This window comes from Bombina bombina, chromosome 5, assembly GCF_027579735.1.
Source record: "Bombina bombina isolate aBomBom1 chromosome 5, aBomBom1.pri, whole genome shotgun sequence".
In the NCBI taxonomy this organism is placed as follows: domain Eukaryota; kingdom Metazoa; phylum Chordata; class Amphibia; order Anura; family Bombinatoridae; genus Bombina; species Bombina bombina.
Window position 1 is genome coordinate 981,505,263 of NC_069503.1, and position 18,851 is coordinate 981,524,113.

At 39.9% G+C, this 18,851-nt stretch overlaps 1 protein-coding gene across 1 annotated transcript in view; it reads right to left on the reverse strand.

Moving 5' to 3' along the window:
• Positions 1-18,851, reverse strand: part of TRIQK (triple QxxK/R motif containing) — a 410,206-nt gene that overhangs the window by 13,747 nt on the left and 377,608 nt on the right. The window contains exon 5 of the mRNA XM_053715195.1: positions 9,616-9,703. Coding sequence (XP_053571170.1) covers positions 9,616-9,703 — 88 coding nt within the window. The remainder of the gene's footprint in view (positions 1-9,615; positions 9,704-18,851) is intronic.

Genomic DNA, 18,851 nt, shown 5'->3' on the forward strand with positions numbered 1-18,851 from the left:
TGTGCTTGAACAGCGCAGCTAATCCCCTACCAGGGATCAAGCAACATCTCATAAAACTACCCGAAGGAGGGAAGGCTGAACACACCTCACCGTGGATCGAAACTGTAACCCATCAGGTTACCACGATGCCGAACACCTTTAGAGTATAGCATTCTGGTCTAGCCTTCTAGCTAGGTGCGAACCCCAGAAACAAGGGAAGAGTGAGGGCAAGTTACCCACAGAACACTGTAGGACTCTACACCCCCTCAGGATAAACCATAAGGTAAAAATACGTGGTTGTGGGTGCCACCTAAGCAGCAATCCCTAAACCACCTGAGAAAGGTCATTAGGACCTATAGATTGCCAGACTACACTGTCAGATGTCCATAAGAGTAACAAAATAACTCCTGAAGGGAAACCAGATCCCCGAAGGTGACCCGTCCCCAAGGAGAAACAGAGATAGTCCAAGAAGGTTGCAAAACCAGAGAGCCCCAACGGAACAAGTTCTAAAAGGACAAATACCAAAGCTTTCAAAAGGCTAAAAACCACCCTGACTGGCGGACAAAGGCGCTAGGGCCTCTATCCTTCGCACCACGTGGAAGGAATAATCCAGCTCCCAAAAAGCGGGAACAATGGAGAGAGACGCAGCAATTTCACTGACGGGTCCCCGAGAAATGGTTATAAAAAAACTAAACACTCCCAAGAACCACTTGGACTCGAGAGTACTGGTAAATGCTTAACTAGAAGCAAATTAATACAAACATTATTGTGAGAACTCGGTGCCCCTACCAGCCCAGCTAGGCCGCCATGTGTCAGAAAACATCGCGTGACAGCAGAACTGAATCCAAGCAGGGCCAGCCCACAACAGGGTTACCACTGCCAAGCGGACTAATTCTACTCTCAGAGAGAGGAAGAAAATATTTAACATATCAACATGGAACTAACGTGTTCCTTACAACTTCAATAGAAGCAAAACCACGAGCATCGATCCCAGAAAAAAAGTTCCCACAGGAACTATTATAAGGAAAACAAAAAATCATCCTACCGGACATAAATTAAACAACAGGCAACCCGACGGTTAACGCCCAAAAAAATTAACAGAAGGCCCGCAGGACCCGCCTAACGAAAAACCTGTTCTACAAAACTGGGAAGGATCATGATGACAAGACTTAGAGGAGATATACCATCCCCCCACATGTCTAACAAGGTTGTGTCATTTGAATTAAAAGCTACCTGGTCCCATAACCCATAAGAGTAGGGTCCCCCAGTAACCCGAAAACGTGTTTGAGGAAGACACTATGGCGAACCCGCCTGTAACGAAAAACACAGCACTCTGGAAAGGTTAGAAACTGCTTATCTGGCATATTCTCCTGGATGGCCTCTCACCACCTAAAAATAAACATGTCCAAGACCGAACTACTTCTAATCCCCCCCCTCTAACTCTACTCCAGTTTCAAATGTTTCCATCACTGTTGGCGGCACCACTATCTCCCCATCACTCCAAGTCCGCTGACTCGGTGTCACACTTGACTCAAACCTGTCCATTTCCCACATAAAATTGTTCTCTTCATCCTGCCGTAACCACCTACGCAATATCTCCAAAATTCGTCTGTTTCTTAGTGCTGAAACTACTAAACAGCTAATCCACTCCCTGGTAATTTCCCGACTTGACTACTGTAATAGATCTCCCTCTCTCCCCTTCATTCCATCCTAAATGCATCTGCAAGGCTAATCCACCACTCTTGATGCTCTGTTTCTGCTGCACCTCTCTGTGAGTCCCTTCACTGGCTCCCCATCCATAGCAGAATTAAATTAAAAAGTCTCACCCTGACCTACAAAGCCCTCACCAATGCTGCCCCACCCTACCTGTCCTCACTCATCAACAAATATACTCCAGCCCGCCCCCTAAGATCCAACAATGACCTGCTTCTTGCGTACTCTACCATCACCTCCTCTCATGCTAGACTACAGGACTTCTCTCGTGCGGCACCAACCCACTGGAACATACTTCCTCGAGCTGTCAGGGTTTCCCCTAACCTCTCCTCCTTTAAACGTTCCCTAAAGACCTTTTTGTTCAGGGAAGCTCATCACCCGACTCATTAACAAATTAACTTCACTTACCCAACAGTTGCTCTCATCTATCTCCTCACTAATATCATTCTCACCTTTGTAGTTCCCACATTCTGTTTCCCATCCTCCCACCCATCTAGATTGTAAGTTCCCACGGGAATAGCGCCCTCAATTCCCTCTGTATTTGTCTGTAAAATTTTGGCTCTTATTGCATTGTTTCTCCATTGCACTTTTAATCCTTGTACCCATGGGCAGCGTTGCGGAATCTGTTGGTGCTTTATAAATAAAGACTAATAAATAATAATCTCCCCAGAGTAGCTCAATGATATTGAGGTCAGGAGACTGAGATGGCCACTCCAGAACCTTCACTTTATTCTGCTGTAGTCAATGACTGGTCGACTTGGCCTTGTGTTTAGGATCATTGTCATGTTGAAATGTCCAAGTACATCCCATGCGCAGCTTCCGGGAGGATGAATGCAAATTTTCCTCCAGTATTTTTTGATAACATACTGCATTCATATTACCATCAATTCTGACCAAATTTTCTGTGCCTTTGTAACTCACACATCCCCAAAACATCAGCAATCCACCTCTGTGTTTCACAATAGGAATAGTGTACCTTTCATCATAGGCCTTGTTGACTCCTCTCCAAATGTAGCGTTTATGGTTGTGGCCAAAAAAGCTAAATTTTGGTCTCATCACTCCAAATGACTTTGTGCCAGATGGTTTGAGGCTTGTCTCTGTGCTGTTTGGCGTATTGTAAGCGGGATACTTTGTGGCATTTGCATAGTAATGGCTTTCTTCTGGCGACTCGACCATGCAGCCCATATTTCTTCAAGTGCCTCCTTATTGTGCATTTTGAAACAGCTACACCACATGTTTTCAGAGAGTCCTGTATTTCATCTGAAGTTATTTGTGGGTTTTTCTTTGCATCCCGAACAATTTTCCTGGCAGTAGTGGCTGAAATTTTAGTTGGTCTACTTGACCGTGGCTTGGTTTCAACAGAACCCCTCATTTTCTACTTCTTGATTAGAGTTTCAACACTGCTGATTGGCATTCTCAGTTCTTTGGATATCTTTTTATATCCCTTTCCTGTTTTATACAGTTCAACTACCTTTTCCCACAGATCCTTTGACAATTCTTTTGCTTTCCCCATGACTCAGAATCCAGAAATGTCAGTGCAGCACTAGATCAAATTTGGGCACCCCAACAGAAATATTGCATCAATATTTAGTAGAGCCTCCTTTAGCAGAAATAAAAGCCTCTTCACACTTCCTATAGCCTGTAATGAGTGTCTGGATTCTTGATAAAGGCATTTTGGACCATTCCTCCTTGCAAAACATCTCCAGTTCAGTTAGGTTTGATGGATGCCGAGCATGGACAGCCCACTTCAAATCACCCCACAGATGTTCAATGATATTCAGGTCTGGGGACTGGGATGGCCATTGCAGAACATTGTACTTATACTGTGTTTTGGGTCATTGTCTTGTTGAAGCATCCAGCCCCGGCATAACTTCAACTTTGTGACTGATTCCTCAACCTTATTCTCAAGTATCTGCTGATATTGAGTGGAATCCATGCGACCCTCAACTTTAACAAGATTCCCAGTACCGGCACTGGCCACAAAGCACCACAGCATGATCAAACATCCACCAAATTTTACTGTGGGTAGCAAGTGTTTGTCTTGGAACGCTGTGTCCTTTTGCCGCCATGCATAACGCCCCTTGTTATGACCAAATAACTCTTTGCTTCATAAGTCCACAGCACCTTCTTCCAAAATGAAGCTGGCTTGCCCAAATGTGCGTTTGCATACCTCAAGCGACTCTGTGGTGTGTGTGCAGAAAAGGCTTCTTCCGCATCACTCTCCCATACAGCTTCTCTGTGCAAAGTGCACTGAATTGTTAAACAATGCACAGTGACATTATCTGCAGCAAGATGATGTTGCAAGTCTTTGGAGGTGGTCTGTGGGCTGCTTTTGACCATTCTTACCATCCTTTGCCTTTCCAATATTTTACTTGGCCTGCCACCTCTGGCCTTAACAAGAACTGTGCCTGTGGTCTTCCATTTCCTCACTATGTTCCACACAGTGGACAATGACAGCTTAAATCTCTGTGATAGCTATTTGTAGCCTTCCCCTAAACCATAATGTTGAACAATCTTTGTTTTCAGGTCATTTGGGAGTTGTTTTGAGGCCCCCATGTTGCCACTTTTCAGAGGAGAGTCAAAGAGAACAACTCACAATTGGCCACCTTAAATACCTTTTATCATGATTGGATGCACCTGTCAATGAAGTTTAAGGCTTAATGGGCTCACCAAACCAATTGTGTGTTCCAATTAATCAGTGCTAGGTAGTTCCAGGTATTCAAATCAACAAAATGATAAGGGTGCCCAAATGAATACACCTGTATAATTTGGTTTTGATGCATATTGCACATTTTCTGTAAATCCAATAAACCTCATTTCACTACTGAAATATTACTGTGTCCTTCAGTTATTTGATAGATGAAAATGAAATTACTGATCCAAACACCCAATTACTTATACATGAAAATCATGGAAATTGTCAGGGGTGCCTAAACTTTTGCATATAACTGTATATATACACACATGTATACATACATACAAACACACATTGTGCAGCCACTTTATTAGGTACAGCTACCTAGTAGTATGTTGAGCCCCCTTTAGCCTTCAAAACAGCCTGAATTTGTTTCTAGGCATGGATTCAACAAGATGTTGAAAATGTTGTGGAGGTATTGTGTACCATGCAGACATAAGTCCTTTCCAGCTTATCCCAAAGATGTTCAATAGGATTGAGACCCAGGGACTGAGTGGTCCACTGCAACAAAGAAAAGTAATTGTCATGTTCCAGGAACCATCCCATAGTGATGCGGGCTTTGTGCACTGGCCCAATATCCTGCTGGAAGTAACCATCTGCTTGAGGATAAACTGTCAACATAAACAGATGCACTTGGTCAGCAACTGTGTTTACATACGCTGTAGCATTCAAATGTAAATCTAGGGTTATCAATGGACCCAACATGTGCCAGGAAAACATTCTGCACACCATAACACAGCCCCCTTCCCCTTGCATAGTTTTTATCAGACATGACGGGTCCATGGATTCATGCTGTTTTTGCCAAATTCAGAGCCTGCCATCAACATCACGCACTAGGAACCCCTAAACCGAGGCCCCCCCCCACATCGCAAACCCTATAATAAATCATTTTTAACCCCTAATCTGCCGCTCCGGACAACGCCACAACCTACATTATAGCTATGAACCCCTAATCTGCTGCCCCTAACATCGCCAACACCTACATTATATTTATTAACCCCTAATCTGACCCCCCCAACGTCGCCGCCACCTACCAACACTTATTAACCCCTAATCTGCTGACCGGATCTCATCGCCACTATAATAAATGTATTAACCCCTAAACTGCCGCACTCCCGCCTCGCAAACACTATAATAAATTTTTATTAACCCCTAATCTGCCCTCCCTAACATCGCCGCCACCTACCTACAATTATTAACCCCTAATCTGCCGCCCCCAACGTCTCCGCTACTATAATAAAGTTATTAACCCCTAAACATAAGTAATTACATATAATTTAAATTAATCTAAATAAATTTACTATAATTAAATTATTCCTATTTAAAACTAAATAATTACCTATAAAATAAACCCTAATATAGCTACAATATAACTAATAGTTACATTGTATCTATCTTAGGGTTTATATTTATTTTACAGGCAACTTTGTATTTATTTTAACTAGGTACAATAGCTATTAAATAGTTAATAACTATTTAATAGCTACCTAGTTAAAATAATTACAAAATTACCTGTAAAATAAATCCTAAACTAAGTTACAAATACACCTAACACTACACTATCAATAAATTAATTAAATAAATTACCTACAATTAGCTAAACTAAAATACAATTAAATAAACTAATCTATAATACAAAACCCCCCTCTAAATTACAGAAAATACATTTTTTTACAAGAAGTTTAAACTAATTACATTGCCCCAAAGTAATCAGCTCTTTTACCTGTAAATAAAAATACAACCCCCCCAACATTAAAACCCACCACCCACATACCCCTACTCTAACCCACTCAAACCCCCCTTAAATAAACCTAACACTAACCCCCTGAAGATCTCCCTACCTTGAGTCGTCTTCACCCAGCCGAGCCGAACTCTTCATCCAAGCGGAGCAAGAAGAGGTCCTCCATCCGGTAGAAGTCTTCATCCAAGCGGGGCAAGAAGAGGTCCTCCATCCGATAGAAGTCTTCATCCAAGCGGGGTCTTCTATCTTCATCCATCCGGAGCGGAGCCGAGCCATCTTCCATACAGCCGACGCGGAGCCATCCTCTTCAATCGACGGACTAACAACGAATGACGGTTCCTTTAAGGGACGTCATCCAAGATGGCGTCCCTCGAATTCCGATTGGCTGATAGGATTCTATCAGCCAATCGGAATTAAGGTAAGAAAAATCAAGTTCAATCTGATCGGAATAGCCAATAGAATGGGAGGTCAATCAAATTGGCTGATTGGATCAGCCAGTCGGATTGAACTTCAATCTGATTGGCTGATTGAATCGGCCAATCAGATTTTTCTTACCTTAAATCCGATTGGCTGATAGAATTCTATCAGCCAATCGGAATTCAAGGGACGCCATCTTGGATGACGTCCAATAAAGGAACCGTCATTCGTCGTTAGTCCGTCGGTTGAAGAAGATGGCTCCGCGTATGGAAGAAGTGTATGGAAGATGTCTCCGCTCCGGATGGATGAAGATAGAAGACCCTGCTTGGATGAAGACTTCTACCGGATGGAGGACCTCTTCTTGCTCTGCTTGGATGAAGACTTCTACCGGATGGATGATCTCTTCTTGCTCCGCTTGGATGAAAAATTCGGCTCGGCTGGGTGAAGATGACTCAAGGTAGGGAGAACTTCAGAGGGTTAGTGTTAGGTTTATTTAAGGGGGGTTTGGGTGGGTTAGAGTAGGGGTATGTGGGTGGTGGGTTTTAATGTTGGGGGGGTTGTATTTTTATTTACAGGTAAAAGAGCTGATTACTTTGGGGCAATGCCCCGCAAAAAGCCCTTTTAAGGGCTGGTAAAAGAGCTGATTACTTTTTAATTTAGAATAGAGTAGGGCATTTTATTATTTTGGGGGGCTTTTTTATTTTATTAGGGGGCTTAGATGAGGTGTTATTAGTTTAAACTTCTTGTAAAATGTTTTATTTTCTGTAATTTAGTGTTTGTTTTGTTTGTATTATAGATTAGTTTATTAAATTGTATTTTAGTTTAGCTAATTGTAGTTAATTTATTTAATTAATTTATTGATAGTGTAGTGTTTAAATTTAATTTAAATTATATTTAAGTTAGGGGGGTGTTAGGGTTAGACTTATGTTTAGGGGTTAATAACTATTATAGTAGCGGCAATGTTGGGGGCGGCAGATTAGGGGTTAATAATTGTAGGTAGGTGGCGGCGATGTTAGGGAGGGCAGATTAGGGGTTAATAAAATGTATTATAGTGTTTGCAAGGCGGGAGGGCGGCGGTTTAGGGTTAATACATTTATTATAGTGGCGGCGAGGTCCGGTCAGCAGATTAGGGGTTAAAAAGTGTAGGTAGGTGGTGGTGACGTTGGGGGGGGCAGATTAGGGGGTAATAAATATAATATAGGTGTCGGCGATGTTAGGGGCAGTAGATTAGGGGTTCATAGCTATAATGTAGGTTGCAGCGGTGTCCGGAGCGGCAGATTAGGGGTTAATAATATAATGTAGGTGTCAGCGGGGGCGGCAGATTAGGGGTTAATAATTGTAAGGTTAGGGGTGTTTAGACTCGGGGTTCATGTTAGGGTGTTAAGTGTAGACTTAGAGAGTGTTTCCCCATAGGAAACAATGGGGCTGCATTAGGAGCTGAACGCTGCATTTTTGCAGGTGTTAGTTTTTTTTTCAGCCATCTCAGCCCCATTGTATCCTATGGGGATATCGTGCACAAGCACGTTTTTCCATCTTACCGCTAACGTAGGCAACGCTGGTATTGAGGGTTGAAGTGGAGCTAAATTATGCTCAACGCTCCCTTTTCTGAGGCTAACGCAGCCATTCAGACAACTCTAAATACCAGCGTTGTCTTAAGGGTGCGCTGGAAAAAAAAGGAGCGTTAGCACCGCTGGTCTTTACCGACAAAACTCTAAATCTAGGTGTAAGTAATTTTGATGGATATATCTCTGTTGGGTGGGAGAAAAAGGGAAAAAAGGAAGGGTAAAATAAACAAAAATAAAGAAAAGATAGATATTAGGTTGATAGAAAATTTGAAAGAGCATCAAGGAATTTTACTTGTTCTGATTGTAAAATAACAGAAAGTTGATAGAAAGGACTCTGAAATATATGTATTAATGTGGGCTGCGTCCCTAATATATGGTTTATTGATGTTCTAATTTGTAAGGGACGAAGTCTTATAATTATTGTTCATGTAATATATTTATGCTTTTGTGCGATTAGATTTCACTTTTTTGTTATCTTTTTGCCCTTCTCCTGCTTAATAAAAAGAAATGTAAAAAATAAATAAAAAGTATTATCTGTTGAAACAAACTATCCTAAAAAAAACCCTTAATAATAACTATAGTTCCTGTCTATTATTAAAATGGACAATATTATCTCACTTTTTCAGAATATGTATCATCCAAGTTCGAAAATATTGAGACTAATGACCCACATTTTGAAGCTAAGAAAGTACTGTTCTTGAAACACCTTGGATATATACTCCTATGTGTTTATGAGAGATAGCCGATTTCTAGAATAATTTCATAGACATCCAGTCGGTCATATAGCAGCAGTTTTATAACCATGTTATACATTTGCAAGAACAGTAAGTGGCAGCAGTGTTTACTGTCATGTACTGCTCCAGAAATGTGCATTTTTTTTTATCTAGATCTCTCTTCAACAAAGAATATGACAAAGTAAATTTGATAATAGAAGTATATTGAAAACACTTTAATTACTGTATGCTTTGTTTGAATCACAAAAGAAAAATCTTGTGTTTTATGCCGGTTTAAAGGCTACTAAATGGAATAATACAGAAATATATATTTAATAAAGACAAAAGTAATATTTAAGAAAAACAAAAACATTTATTCATGCATTTCAACAAAAAATTGTATCCAAAAAAAGGCTTCACCATTTTCATTAGAGACAGTTAAAATTCACAAGGTAAGGGAGACCTCAACAAATTAAAAAGATTTGACAAAATATAAAATTTTCCTCAATATTGTTTTTTAATCAGAAAACCAATTTTGTAAGCAACATTATTAAAGACAAATTATTTTTAACGTTAAAGTCGTTTCCTCCTTAAAGTTGGAATAATTAAAAAATCTGAACTGGAATATGAGTGTGTCAGTTCACTGCCTTAATGGGCAGCATTGTAACCCCAGAAGGTTGCACTCTGGAATGCATAATTACACTTAGAAGAACAGGCTTGATCCTTGGCTGTAAATCATTGGAATGATAATAGTAATGCCTTAACAATTCTACTTCATTTATTCTTCATTACCATCTTCTGTTGCAGTCAAGTTAAGGTAAAACAAAGCATAAAAAGCAAACAGGAAGACAAGGATTGCAGTGACGATCAGGAACACCTCCTAAAGGAAAAAAGAAACATGAAAGTAAATTTTTAAGTGCACATATGCAAAAGGCATATGAAAGTTAGACAAGTCTCAAAAATATTTAATAAAAAGCAGTACTTACAGGGAAATTGTAGTGCAAAAACACTTTAATTTGTTACACCATGAAATGTTTACACTACTCCATATATGGAACCCATGTGTTTAACCCCTTTGCTCAGATTTAAAAGGACATTAAACACAACATTTAATCTTGCAGTAAAATCTTACATTAAAGGGACATACTACTCATATGCTAAATCACTTGAAAGTGCTGCAGCATAACTGTAAAAAGCTGACATGAAAAAATCGCCTGAACATCTCTATTTAAGAATGGAAAGATATGTTACCTCACAATTTCTTCAGCTCACCAGTGTAAATGCTCTGTGAACAGTTATACTTCAGCTGCTGTCCAGCTAAAAGTTGAAAAGAAGAAAAAAAAGCAATAGCCAATCAGGTCATGCATTGCTTTTCTGAGTTCTCATGAGATTTCCCTGAAATCTTGTAAGATTTCATAGTAAACTTCCTTAAACCGAACAGAAAAATAACATGACTGTGCCTGCACATGCCAGATGCAAGCTCCCTTGCAAGTCCTGGGACTACCATCCTGATTACAGGGGTGTGTAAAAACTTAGGAAATTTGGAGGTAAATATCTTCCTTTTTTACATAGAAATGTTTAGGTGATATTTTCTAGTCAGCTTTTTACAGCTATGCTGCATCATTTTCAAGTGCTTCAACATTTGGGTAGTCATTTTGAGGAAAATTAAAAAACACTGCAATACAAATGAATTATTTATTTTTGTCTGATTTACGTTCCACAACCTACAGAGAGGCTGCAGTGCCTCTATCATACCTAAGTATCGTAAAATTTAATGGAACATGCAACATTCCACAGAGTGATTGCTGGATCAGAATTTGGTTGGATCAGAGCACCAGCTCATTTACATCTGCCCCCCCCCCTCCAGCAAAGAAGAACAGGAACTGTTTTTAGTTTGCATCATCTAGTAAATTATGAATGACAGTGCTAAATTATTAAAACACTGAATGTAATGCATTGCTTAATTTATGCCAATATATCCTATGAGTTTACCGCCCCTTTAGGAAAGGGAACCAAATTTCGTATTAGGTAAATTAGACAACGTCTCTCATAGGGGTAAATTCCTGGCTATTAAAGTGAAAAATATCTTTTAAAATTCATATCACATCATATTACAATGTAAGTGCGCTTGGATGTTCTGTAAGTCATTAAGAAATTGCTGGAAATGTATATGACCTACTTAATTAAAAGGGACACTTTTGTAATGCTTAAAAAAATAATATTTTAAAATGGATAAAAAGTAGTTAGGTTAATTGTCCTTATCAGCCAATGAAAAGCCTACCCCTTGGGATGTATTGTGAGCAAACAAGTATTTCCTGTTCGTTTTAATACCAATTTGAAAAGCTTTAAGATGATTTTGAAATACAATATCCAGTTTAACATGTCTAATTACTACTCTTTCATAAGCATGATAAACACTTTTGAGTTTCAATGTTCCTTTAAATGTATGTATTTTTATGAGCTAGGAATAGTGACTGCACCAGACAGGAGTGAAATTGAATGTTATTGGATTTAGACCATTGTGATTTGCAAGCATTTTTTAACTGAGATAAAAACATATTTTAAACACGTTTATCTATATCAGCATGAGTGGTGTTCATTGTATTTATAGAATTCCCTTAAGGTTGCCAATAGCTGAGCACAGATTGACTGCTCATAACAATTCATAAATGGTCTATTACTCCCCTATTATAGGTTGAAGGAACACACTTAACATAACTCTAAGAGCCCCTAACCCTGGATCTTAAATACTAGAAATTACAGAAATATACAACTAGTTTTTAGGTTACCTCACCTCCAATAAGCTATATTTAATAAACAGGTATTGGGCGCAATTTACAATACAGGATTGATTGATGATCCCTCCTCATTCGCTGTACTCATTGAGTGCTTTAGACCATTATTTCTCAACCACGATCTTCAAGTACCACCAACAGGGCAGGTTTTCTTTATAGCTGAACAAAAGAAGAGGTGAAATAATCAGCTGATGGTTGAGAGCAGGTTAGTTACCATTGTGTATGATTAGCTGATTATTTCACCTCTTCTCCAATTCAGCTATAATGAAAACCTGGCCTATTGGGGGTACTTGAGGACTGCGGTTGAGAAACACTGCGCTAGACCATGTGGTATTAACTATGGGTGATGTAGTGACGCAGAATGAGGACCAATGCAGAGACACTTCCTCACAGTTGTGTGGTGGAGGTGTTGGGGCTTTTTAGAATATGAGACACCTTGTTTTTCCCAAGAATATTTGCACAACTAACCTCTAGATGCATTTTTCATTACCTTGGAGTCTTAAGTGGGCATTACAGGTGTCTGCAGACCCTGTCCCTCTAATTTCAAAAACATTTTCTTTTCTAAGATAGTGAATATTATCTAGTATGTCACCAAAAAGGAAACAAGGACGTAGCAAAAGAAAAACCTAATTTATGATTACCTGATAAATTAAATTTCTTTCATGACAGTGAGAGTACGAGTCATCACGTGTGGGAATATTTGCCCTCTGACCCCGAGGAAGTAAAAGACTCCCTAACATACCACAGCTTTAAATCCCTCCCACTTTCTGTTATACTTAGTCATACATATAGCCAAGTAGATCAGTTAAAAAGAAAAAGCAGGGAAGATAAAGGAGCTTGTAGACTCACCATCATAAAAGAAAATAATTTATCAGTAAGCATTCATTTTGTTTTCTTTCATTTGATGGTGAGAGTCCACAAGTCATCACATGTGGGAATCAATCGCTAAGCCATGGAGTACACGAGACTGTGAATGGGGGGACAAACCTTGAAGGCAGGATGTTACTATTCAGGTGCTACGGTCCAAAAAACTTTCCTTCCAAAGGCAGTCTAAATAAATGCATACACATCAAAGTGATATAACTTAGAAAAAGTGTGTAAAGAAGAACAAATCTGATCAACAGAAGCCTCAATCAATTTGCCTTACAAATCCAATCAATAGAAGCCTCATTACAAAAGGACCAAGAAGTAACAACTGCTGTAGTGGAATTTGGAGTAATGCGCTTAGAGTTTTCCCAGCAACCAAATAAGCCTAGAGAATTACAGCTTTAAGCCAAGCTGCTAAAGTAACAGCTGTAGCTTTCCGACCTTTTGTGAGGCCCAGAAAAATAGACAAAAAGAAAGTCTGTAATAATTTGTGGCTTTATTTTGTTATTTTTAATATTGTGGAGAAGACGCTCCTTAGACTTCTTTGGAGCTGGACAAAAAGAAAGAGCCATAATGTAGTGCGAAAAACAGCCTTATGCTGACGAAAAATAAAAAAAGGAGGTTTGCATGACAAAGCTGAAAGCTTAAAGACCCTGCTAGTCAAAGAAATAATAAGAAAAAGATAATTCCAGGATATAAGATGAAGGTCTAAACAATGCATCTGATTAAAAGTAGGAGTTTGATGGACCTTCAAAACCAAATTAAGATTTCAAGGAGGAGAAACTGGATGAATAACTAGTTTAATTCTGTTCAGAGCCTGAATAAAGGCCTAAAAGTAACAGCCACTACTCTATACTTATCTTACTTGACCTCAGCTGCCATCAACACAGTTGACCACCATCTCCTCCAACAGACTCTCAGCTCTCTTGGTCTGTGGGACATTGTACTCTCTCTAGGATCCACTCTTGTCTTTCTAGCAGGTCATTTTCTGTATAATTGGCTGCCAACTCCTCCTATTTTATGCCTCTGTCAGTTGGAGTACCTCAAGGCTCTGTCCTGGGTCCTCTACTCTTCTCCATTTATACTTCAGTAGGTAAACTTATCAGCAGTTAAGGCACCAACCCACTGGAATGCACTTTCGCTGTCAGACTTTCCCCTAATCTGCCTTCTTTTAAATGCTCCCTAAAAATATTTTCATTCAGGGACGCCTATCCCTGAACTGAGTAAAAAATTAATTCCCCCTAACAAATAATTGCCAACTCTGTATTAACATATATTTTACCCTTACAGTCCTCACCTCCTGTTTCACACCCTCTTTGTTTGAAAATGTTCTCGTCTCTTATAAGTGCTGTACCATTGGTTTACTTAAATCAATTGTACCTATGGACAGCAATGCAGAATATGTTGGCACTTTATAAATAATGTATATTTAAGAAAATTATTTTATGAAACAAAACAGAAAGCTGAAATATGACCCTTCAATGAACCGGTGGATAAACATTTATCTAAGCCTTAATGCAGGAATTTCAATGATAACCTTTGCGAGAACCTCATACAAAAAAAGTTTTTCCAGACTTTATAATAAATAGATCTGGTAACAGGTTTTCTAGCCTGAATTAGGATAATAATAAACTTGTCAGAAAAGCCTCTCTGGGACAGAATTGCTTCATCTCCATGCCGTCAAAATTAGAGCTTTGAGATCATGAAAAAGTGCCTTAAGACAGAAGATCCTTTTTCTTAGAGGAAGCCTCCGAAGCGGAGACCTCTAGACTGCACCCAAACCTAACAGACTTGCTTCTGTGGAGATTTACTATCCTCACTGGTTGAAGAAAAGAGGCTCCCTGATCCAAGGACTGACAAGTCTGCCACTAAGACTTGTGATCTAATAAAATCCTCTGAGACGAGGGGCGGAGTCAGCCATCAAAGAAACCAGACGTGCTTTCCAGAAGCTACTGCCTGCATACAAAAAAAAAAAAATCTGATTATAGCTGAAAAAGTCTAAAATACTTTACTGTAACTTCACCCTCAGAGGCTTGGACTACCAATATCATAGAATATGGATGTCTATACAAAGCAGGAACTGTGGCACAATACTCCTACATGAAGCGGCCCTGATCACGTGCTTTCCTCACTATCACTCCATTATCCCTGACAAAACTTTAAAGAAAACTAATCCGGAGTGATCTCTAATATACCACGGATCTGTATACAGAGACTTTGTAGCTCCTATTTGGAGTGCTTCTGACTATTTTCCTAATACTGATAGACCCGAAGATCAGGGCAGCGGAATCCTCCCCTACCTTTTTATCCACAGGTTAACATTTGCACTCTAATACCAGATCTTACTACTCTAAAGAAGCATCTGAGGAGATTTCAAAACATGGGTCTTATCACGGAGTCTGACCCCAGGGATCTTGTATATGCACTAGCGGACCTAATGGACAATCACGCAGCTAAGCTTACAGCAGAGATAAGGCTGGCATTTTCTACCCCATATAAAAAGGAGCCGGCAGCTAAGTCTCACACTTACCCAGATGGCCCGGTGCAACGTGGCGTGAAGGAACTCCTGAGTGGGGAGACAACAACCCATCGGGAGCGGAGCGAGCCCACACTTAACTACTACTCTTTGCAATATTTACAGACTGCCATCCCAGGTTGCGAAGAGCAGAAGGTTAGCGCTATACAGACCAGGGATCTCACACAGACAGAGAGATCCTATTCATTTATGAAGAGAAAATGTACAGAATGCCCCAATAATTGGACTGACCACAAACCTTACTTGTCGAACCAGACACGCCAGCCTGGGAGCAGGAAACAGCAAAGCGGCCACAACCCCACACCTGAAGTATACAGACGAGGATGGCCTTACATAATGATAGCTGCACAAACCCCACTGTGGGATCCTGGAGGCTATACCAGTCATGACATGTTCCTAAAGTAACGCAAATCTTCATACAGTTCAGTGCTGGTTACCAGCAGGTACCTTATACTTTACTTGTCCTTTTCATTGGGACTACTCATTTATTTCATAGAACTGCCTAAGGTCGTTGATTAAATTAAGGGCCACCTGTAGATGATCTTTGTTTATATTAGCTATATACCAGACTTTAAGATGATTATATATGCTATTGTACTTTGTCTGCACTTATGGATAACCCTGGGACAGAACACAGCAGATATTCTTACCAATTCAAATAATTTGGGCCTGCTCTTATATTTAACTGTTCATATCCACATGGGGACCAAATGGAGTATAGCACAGCCTCATCTAACCACCATAAAATAGAGTTTCTAACTGCCATGCATAGAATAGTATGGCCTTATGGCAAACAACCTGTGTTTTAATGGGTCTGCAAGTGTAATGAGCGATATTTTTTTTTGCCTGTTTTTTCTCTTTGATCAACAGCGCATGATGATGGCGTTATTAAGGCTTCAATGGCCTCTTGTTATAGCCTTACAGATGAGGACGTATTTTTGACAACTCATTGCTTTTGAAAGCTCGCCACAGAGGTGTCAAATAAGTTATACATTGCACGGTGTTCAATCCTCATCTGAGTAACTTATCTGTTTAGGTCATACTATTAGCCTTCCGATTTTGTAGGAAAATATAACTACTACTAATCCCTCTGCACTAGGCTCAGTTCTGCTGCCTGCAGCCGAGGCAATAGGACATACTGAGAAAGTCAGAATTACCATTTATCTTTTTATAGATCTATTAGATGGGAGACTTAGCGAGGTTTCACACCTAGGAGGCTCTCCTGTAACAATAATATTCTAATCTACATGCCAAAGGTCCGTGCTCATCAATATATTTTCTCTCTCCACCAACTGGATAGCTAAGTGTTAAAACAGTTGCTCTGAGCATATATTGCTTATACCGTCAGACTCTAAACTCTTCCTTAGTCAGTAGCAAGACTTTTACCCTAATAGTGGTCACCCGTAGTCGGGAATCACACACTATACTCTCATACCCTATTAATGACAAAGATGTTAAAAATACCAGTAATGAGCAGATTGTTTCTTTGTCTAATTAATGCTATCATCACGGCCCTGAAATAAATATAGTTGATATAGTTACATAGCTTTTTACAACATTTTGTGGACTCCTCACATGCTACATAACAATTTATGTAAGAACTTACCGTCAGGGTCCTAGCAGATACATCTTTCTTCAAACCCTCCTGGAGAAAAGACAAAATCCTAGGAATCCTAACTCTACTCCACAAGTAGCCTTTGGATTCACACCAATACAAATATTTACGCCAAATCTTATAATAAATCATCCTAGTCACAGGCTTACGAGCCTGAATCATGGTCTCAATGACTGACTAAGAAAAACCACGCTTAGAAAGAATCAAGCAGCGTCCAATCTCCAAGCAGTCAGCTTCAAAGAAACAATAGGAAGAAGAGCAAATGGAGGGAACACATATACCGGACTGAAAGCATCTATCAGAAAAGCCTGAGGATCCTTTGACCTCGACCCGTACCTTGGCATTCTGATGAGATGCCATGAGATCCAATTCTGGCTGCCCCCAACTGAAAATCAAGCTGGAAAATACCTCTGGATGAAGGTCCCACTCCCCCAGATGAAAAGTCTGTCTGCTCAGAAAATCCGCTTCCCAATTGTCCACCCCTGGAATATGGATAGCAGACAGACAACAGTTGTGAATCTCCGCCCACTGAATAACCTTGGCTACCTCTGTCATGGCCAAGGAACTCTGAGTTCCTCCCTGATGATTGATGTAAGCCACTGACGTTATGTTGTCCGACTGAAACCTGATAAACTGGGTAGAAGCTAGTTGAGGCCAGGCTATAAGAGCATTGAAAATTGCTCTGTTACAAAATATTTATTGGAAGAACCGACTCCTCCCGAGTCCATAGACCCTGAGCCCTTAATGAACCCCAGACAGCACCCCAGCCCAGCAAACTGGCATCCGTGGTTACAATCACCCAGGCAGGTCTGCGAAAGCAAGTTCCTTGAGAGAGAAGATCCTGAGACAACCACCATGGAAGAGAATCTCTGGACATCTGATCTAGAACAATCTTTGGAGATAGATCCGCATAATCCCCCTTACACTGCCTGAGCAAGCATAACTGCAGAAGTCTGAGATGGAACCGAGCAAACGGAATGATGTCCATGACTGAAACCATCAGACCAATAACCTCCATGCACTGAGCCACTGACGGCCGAGGAAGGGACTGAAGAGCAAAACAAGTATTGAAAATCTTTGACTTTCTTGCTTCTGTCAGAAAAGACAACTTTGAGCCAAACAACCTGGCGTGAACTAAAACGCAGGAAATGACGCACTTGCATCATCATAGATGCACATTCGCGCCAAAAAATTCTCGCGCCAAGAATGAAGCAATAAGAGCATTTTGAAACCCTTACGAGCCTAGATTTGGCCGCAAATTTTAAGGAAAAACAAGTCAAATAGGAAAAAAAGACTAAACCCCAGGTAAGAAAATATTAAAAAAATTATTTCATAAAACATAATTCCCATACTGAAACTGCTAGACTGCAAAGGGAAATATACATAGACCTGACTCATGGCAAATATAAGTAAACGCATATATTTAGAACTTTATAAACATACATAAAGCTCCAACCATAGCTGAGAGTGTCTTAAATAATGATACATACTTACCGAAAGACACCCCTCCACATATAGCAGATAGCCAAACCAGTACTGAAAACTATCAGCAGAGGTAATGGTATAAGAGTATATCGTCAATCTGAAAAGGGAGGTAGGAGATGAATCCCTACGACCGATAACAGAGAACCCTTGAAAAGATTTCCTGTGAAAGAAACCATAAAAATCAATAGGCGATACTCTCTTCACATCACTCTGACAAACACTGTACTCTTAGAGGAATTGGGCTTCAGAAAGCTTAGAAGTACTTATTATAGAAGAAATCATAAAAAATCAAGCACAAACTTACTTCACCACCTCCATAGAAGGCAAAGATTGTAAAACTGAGTTGTGGCTGTGGTGGGAGGTGTATTTATAGGGATTTTGAGGTTTGGGAAACTTTTCCCCTCCTGGTAGGATTGTATATCCCATACGTCACTAGCTCATGGACTCTTGCCAATTACATGAAAGAAATATTAGTTTTCAATCTTTAGAGTTTTAAGTTACAATTGAGGTGCTATTTTGATCTATATGCTATTCCACACTATAACTACTTTAAAGTGTTCAAATGACCCAAGAGTGGCCTCTATTGTAGCTACCATATGCTTACATATTAACTTTTCAGAGGGTCCATAAGTGGCCACAGCACTAGCTACCCCAATGCTAAAATTTATACAAAAAATAGAGATTTTTGAAGTAGGTATCTTCTTCTAATGACTAACTTTTCACATAATAT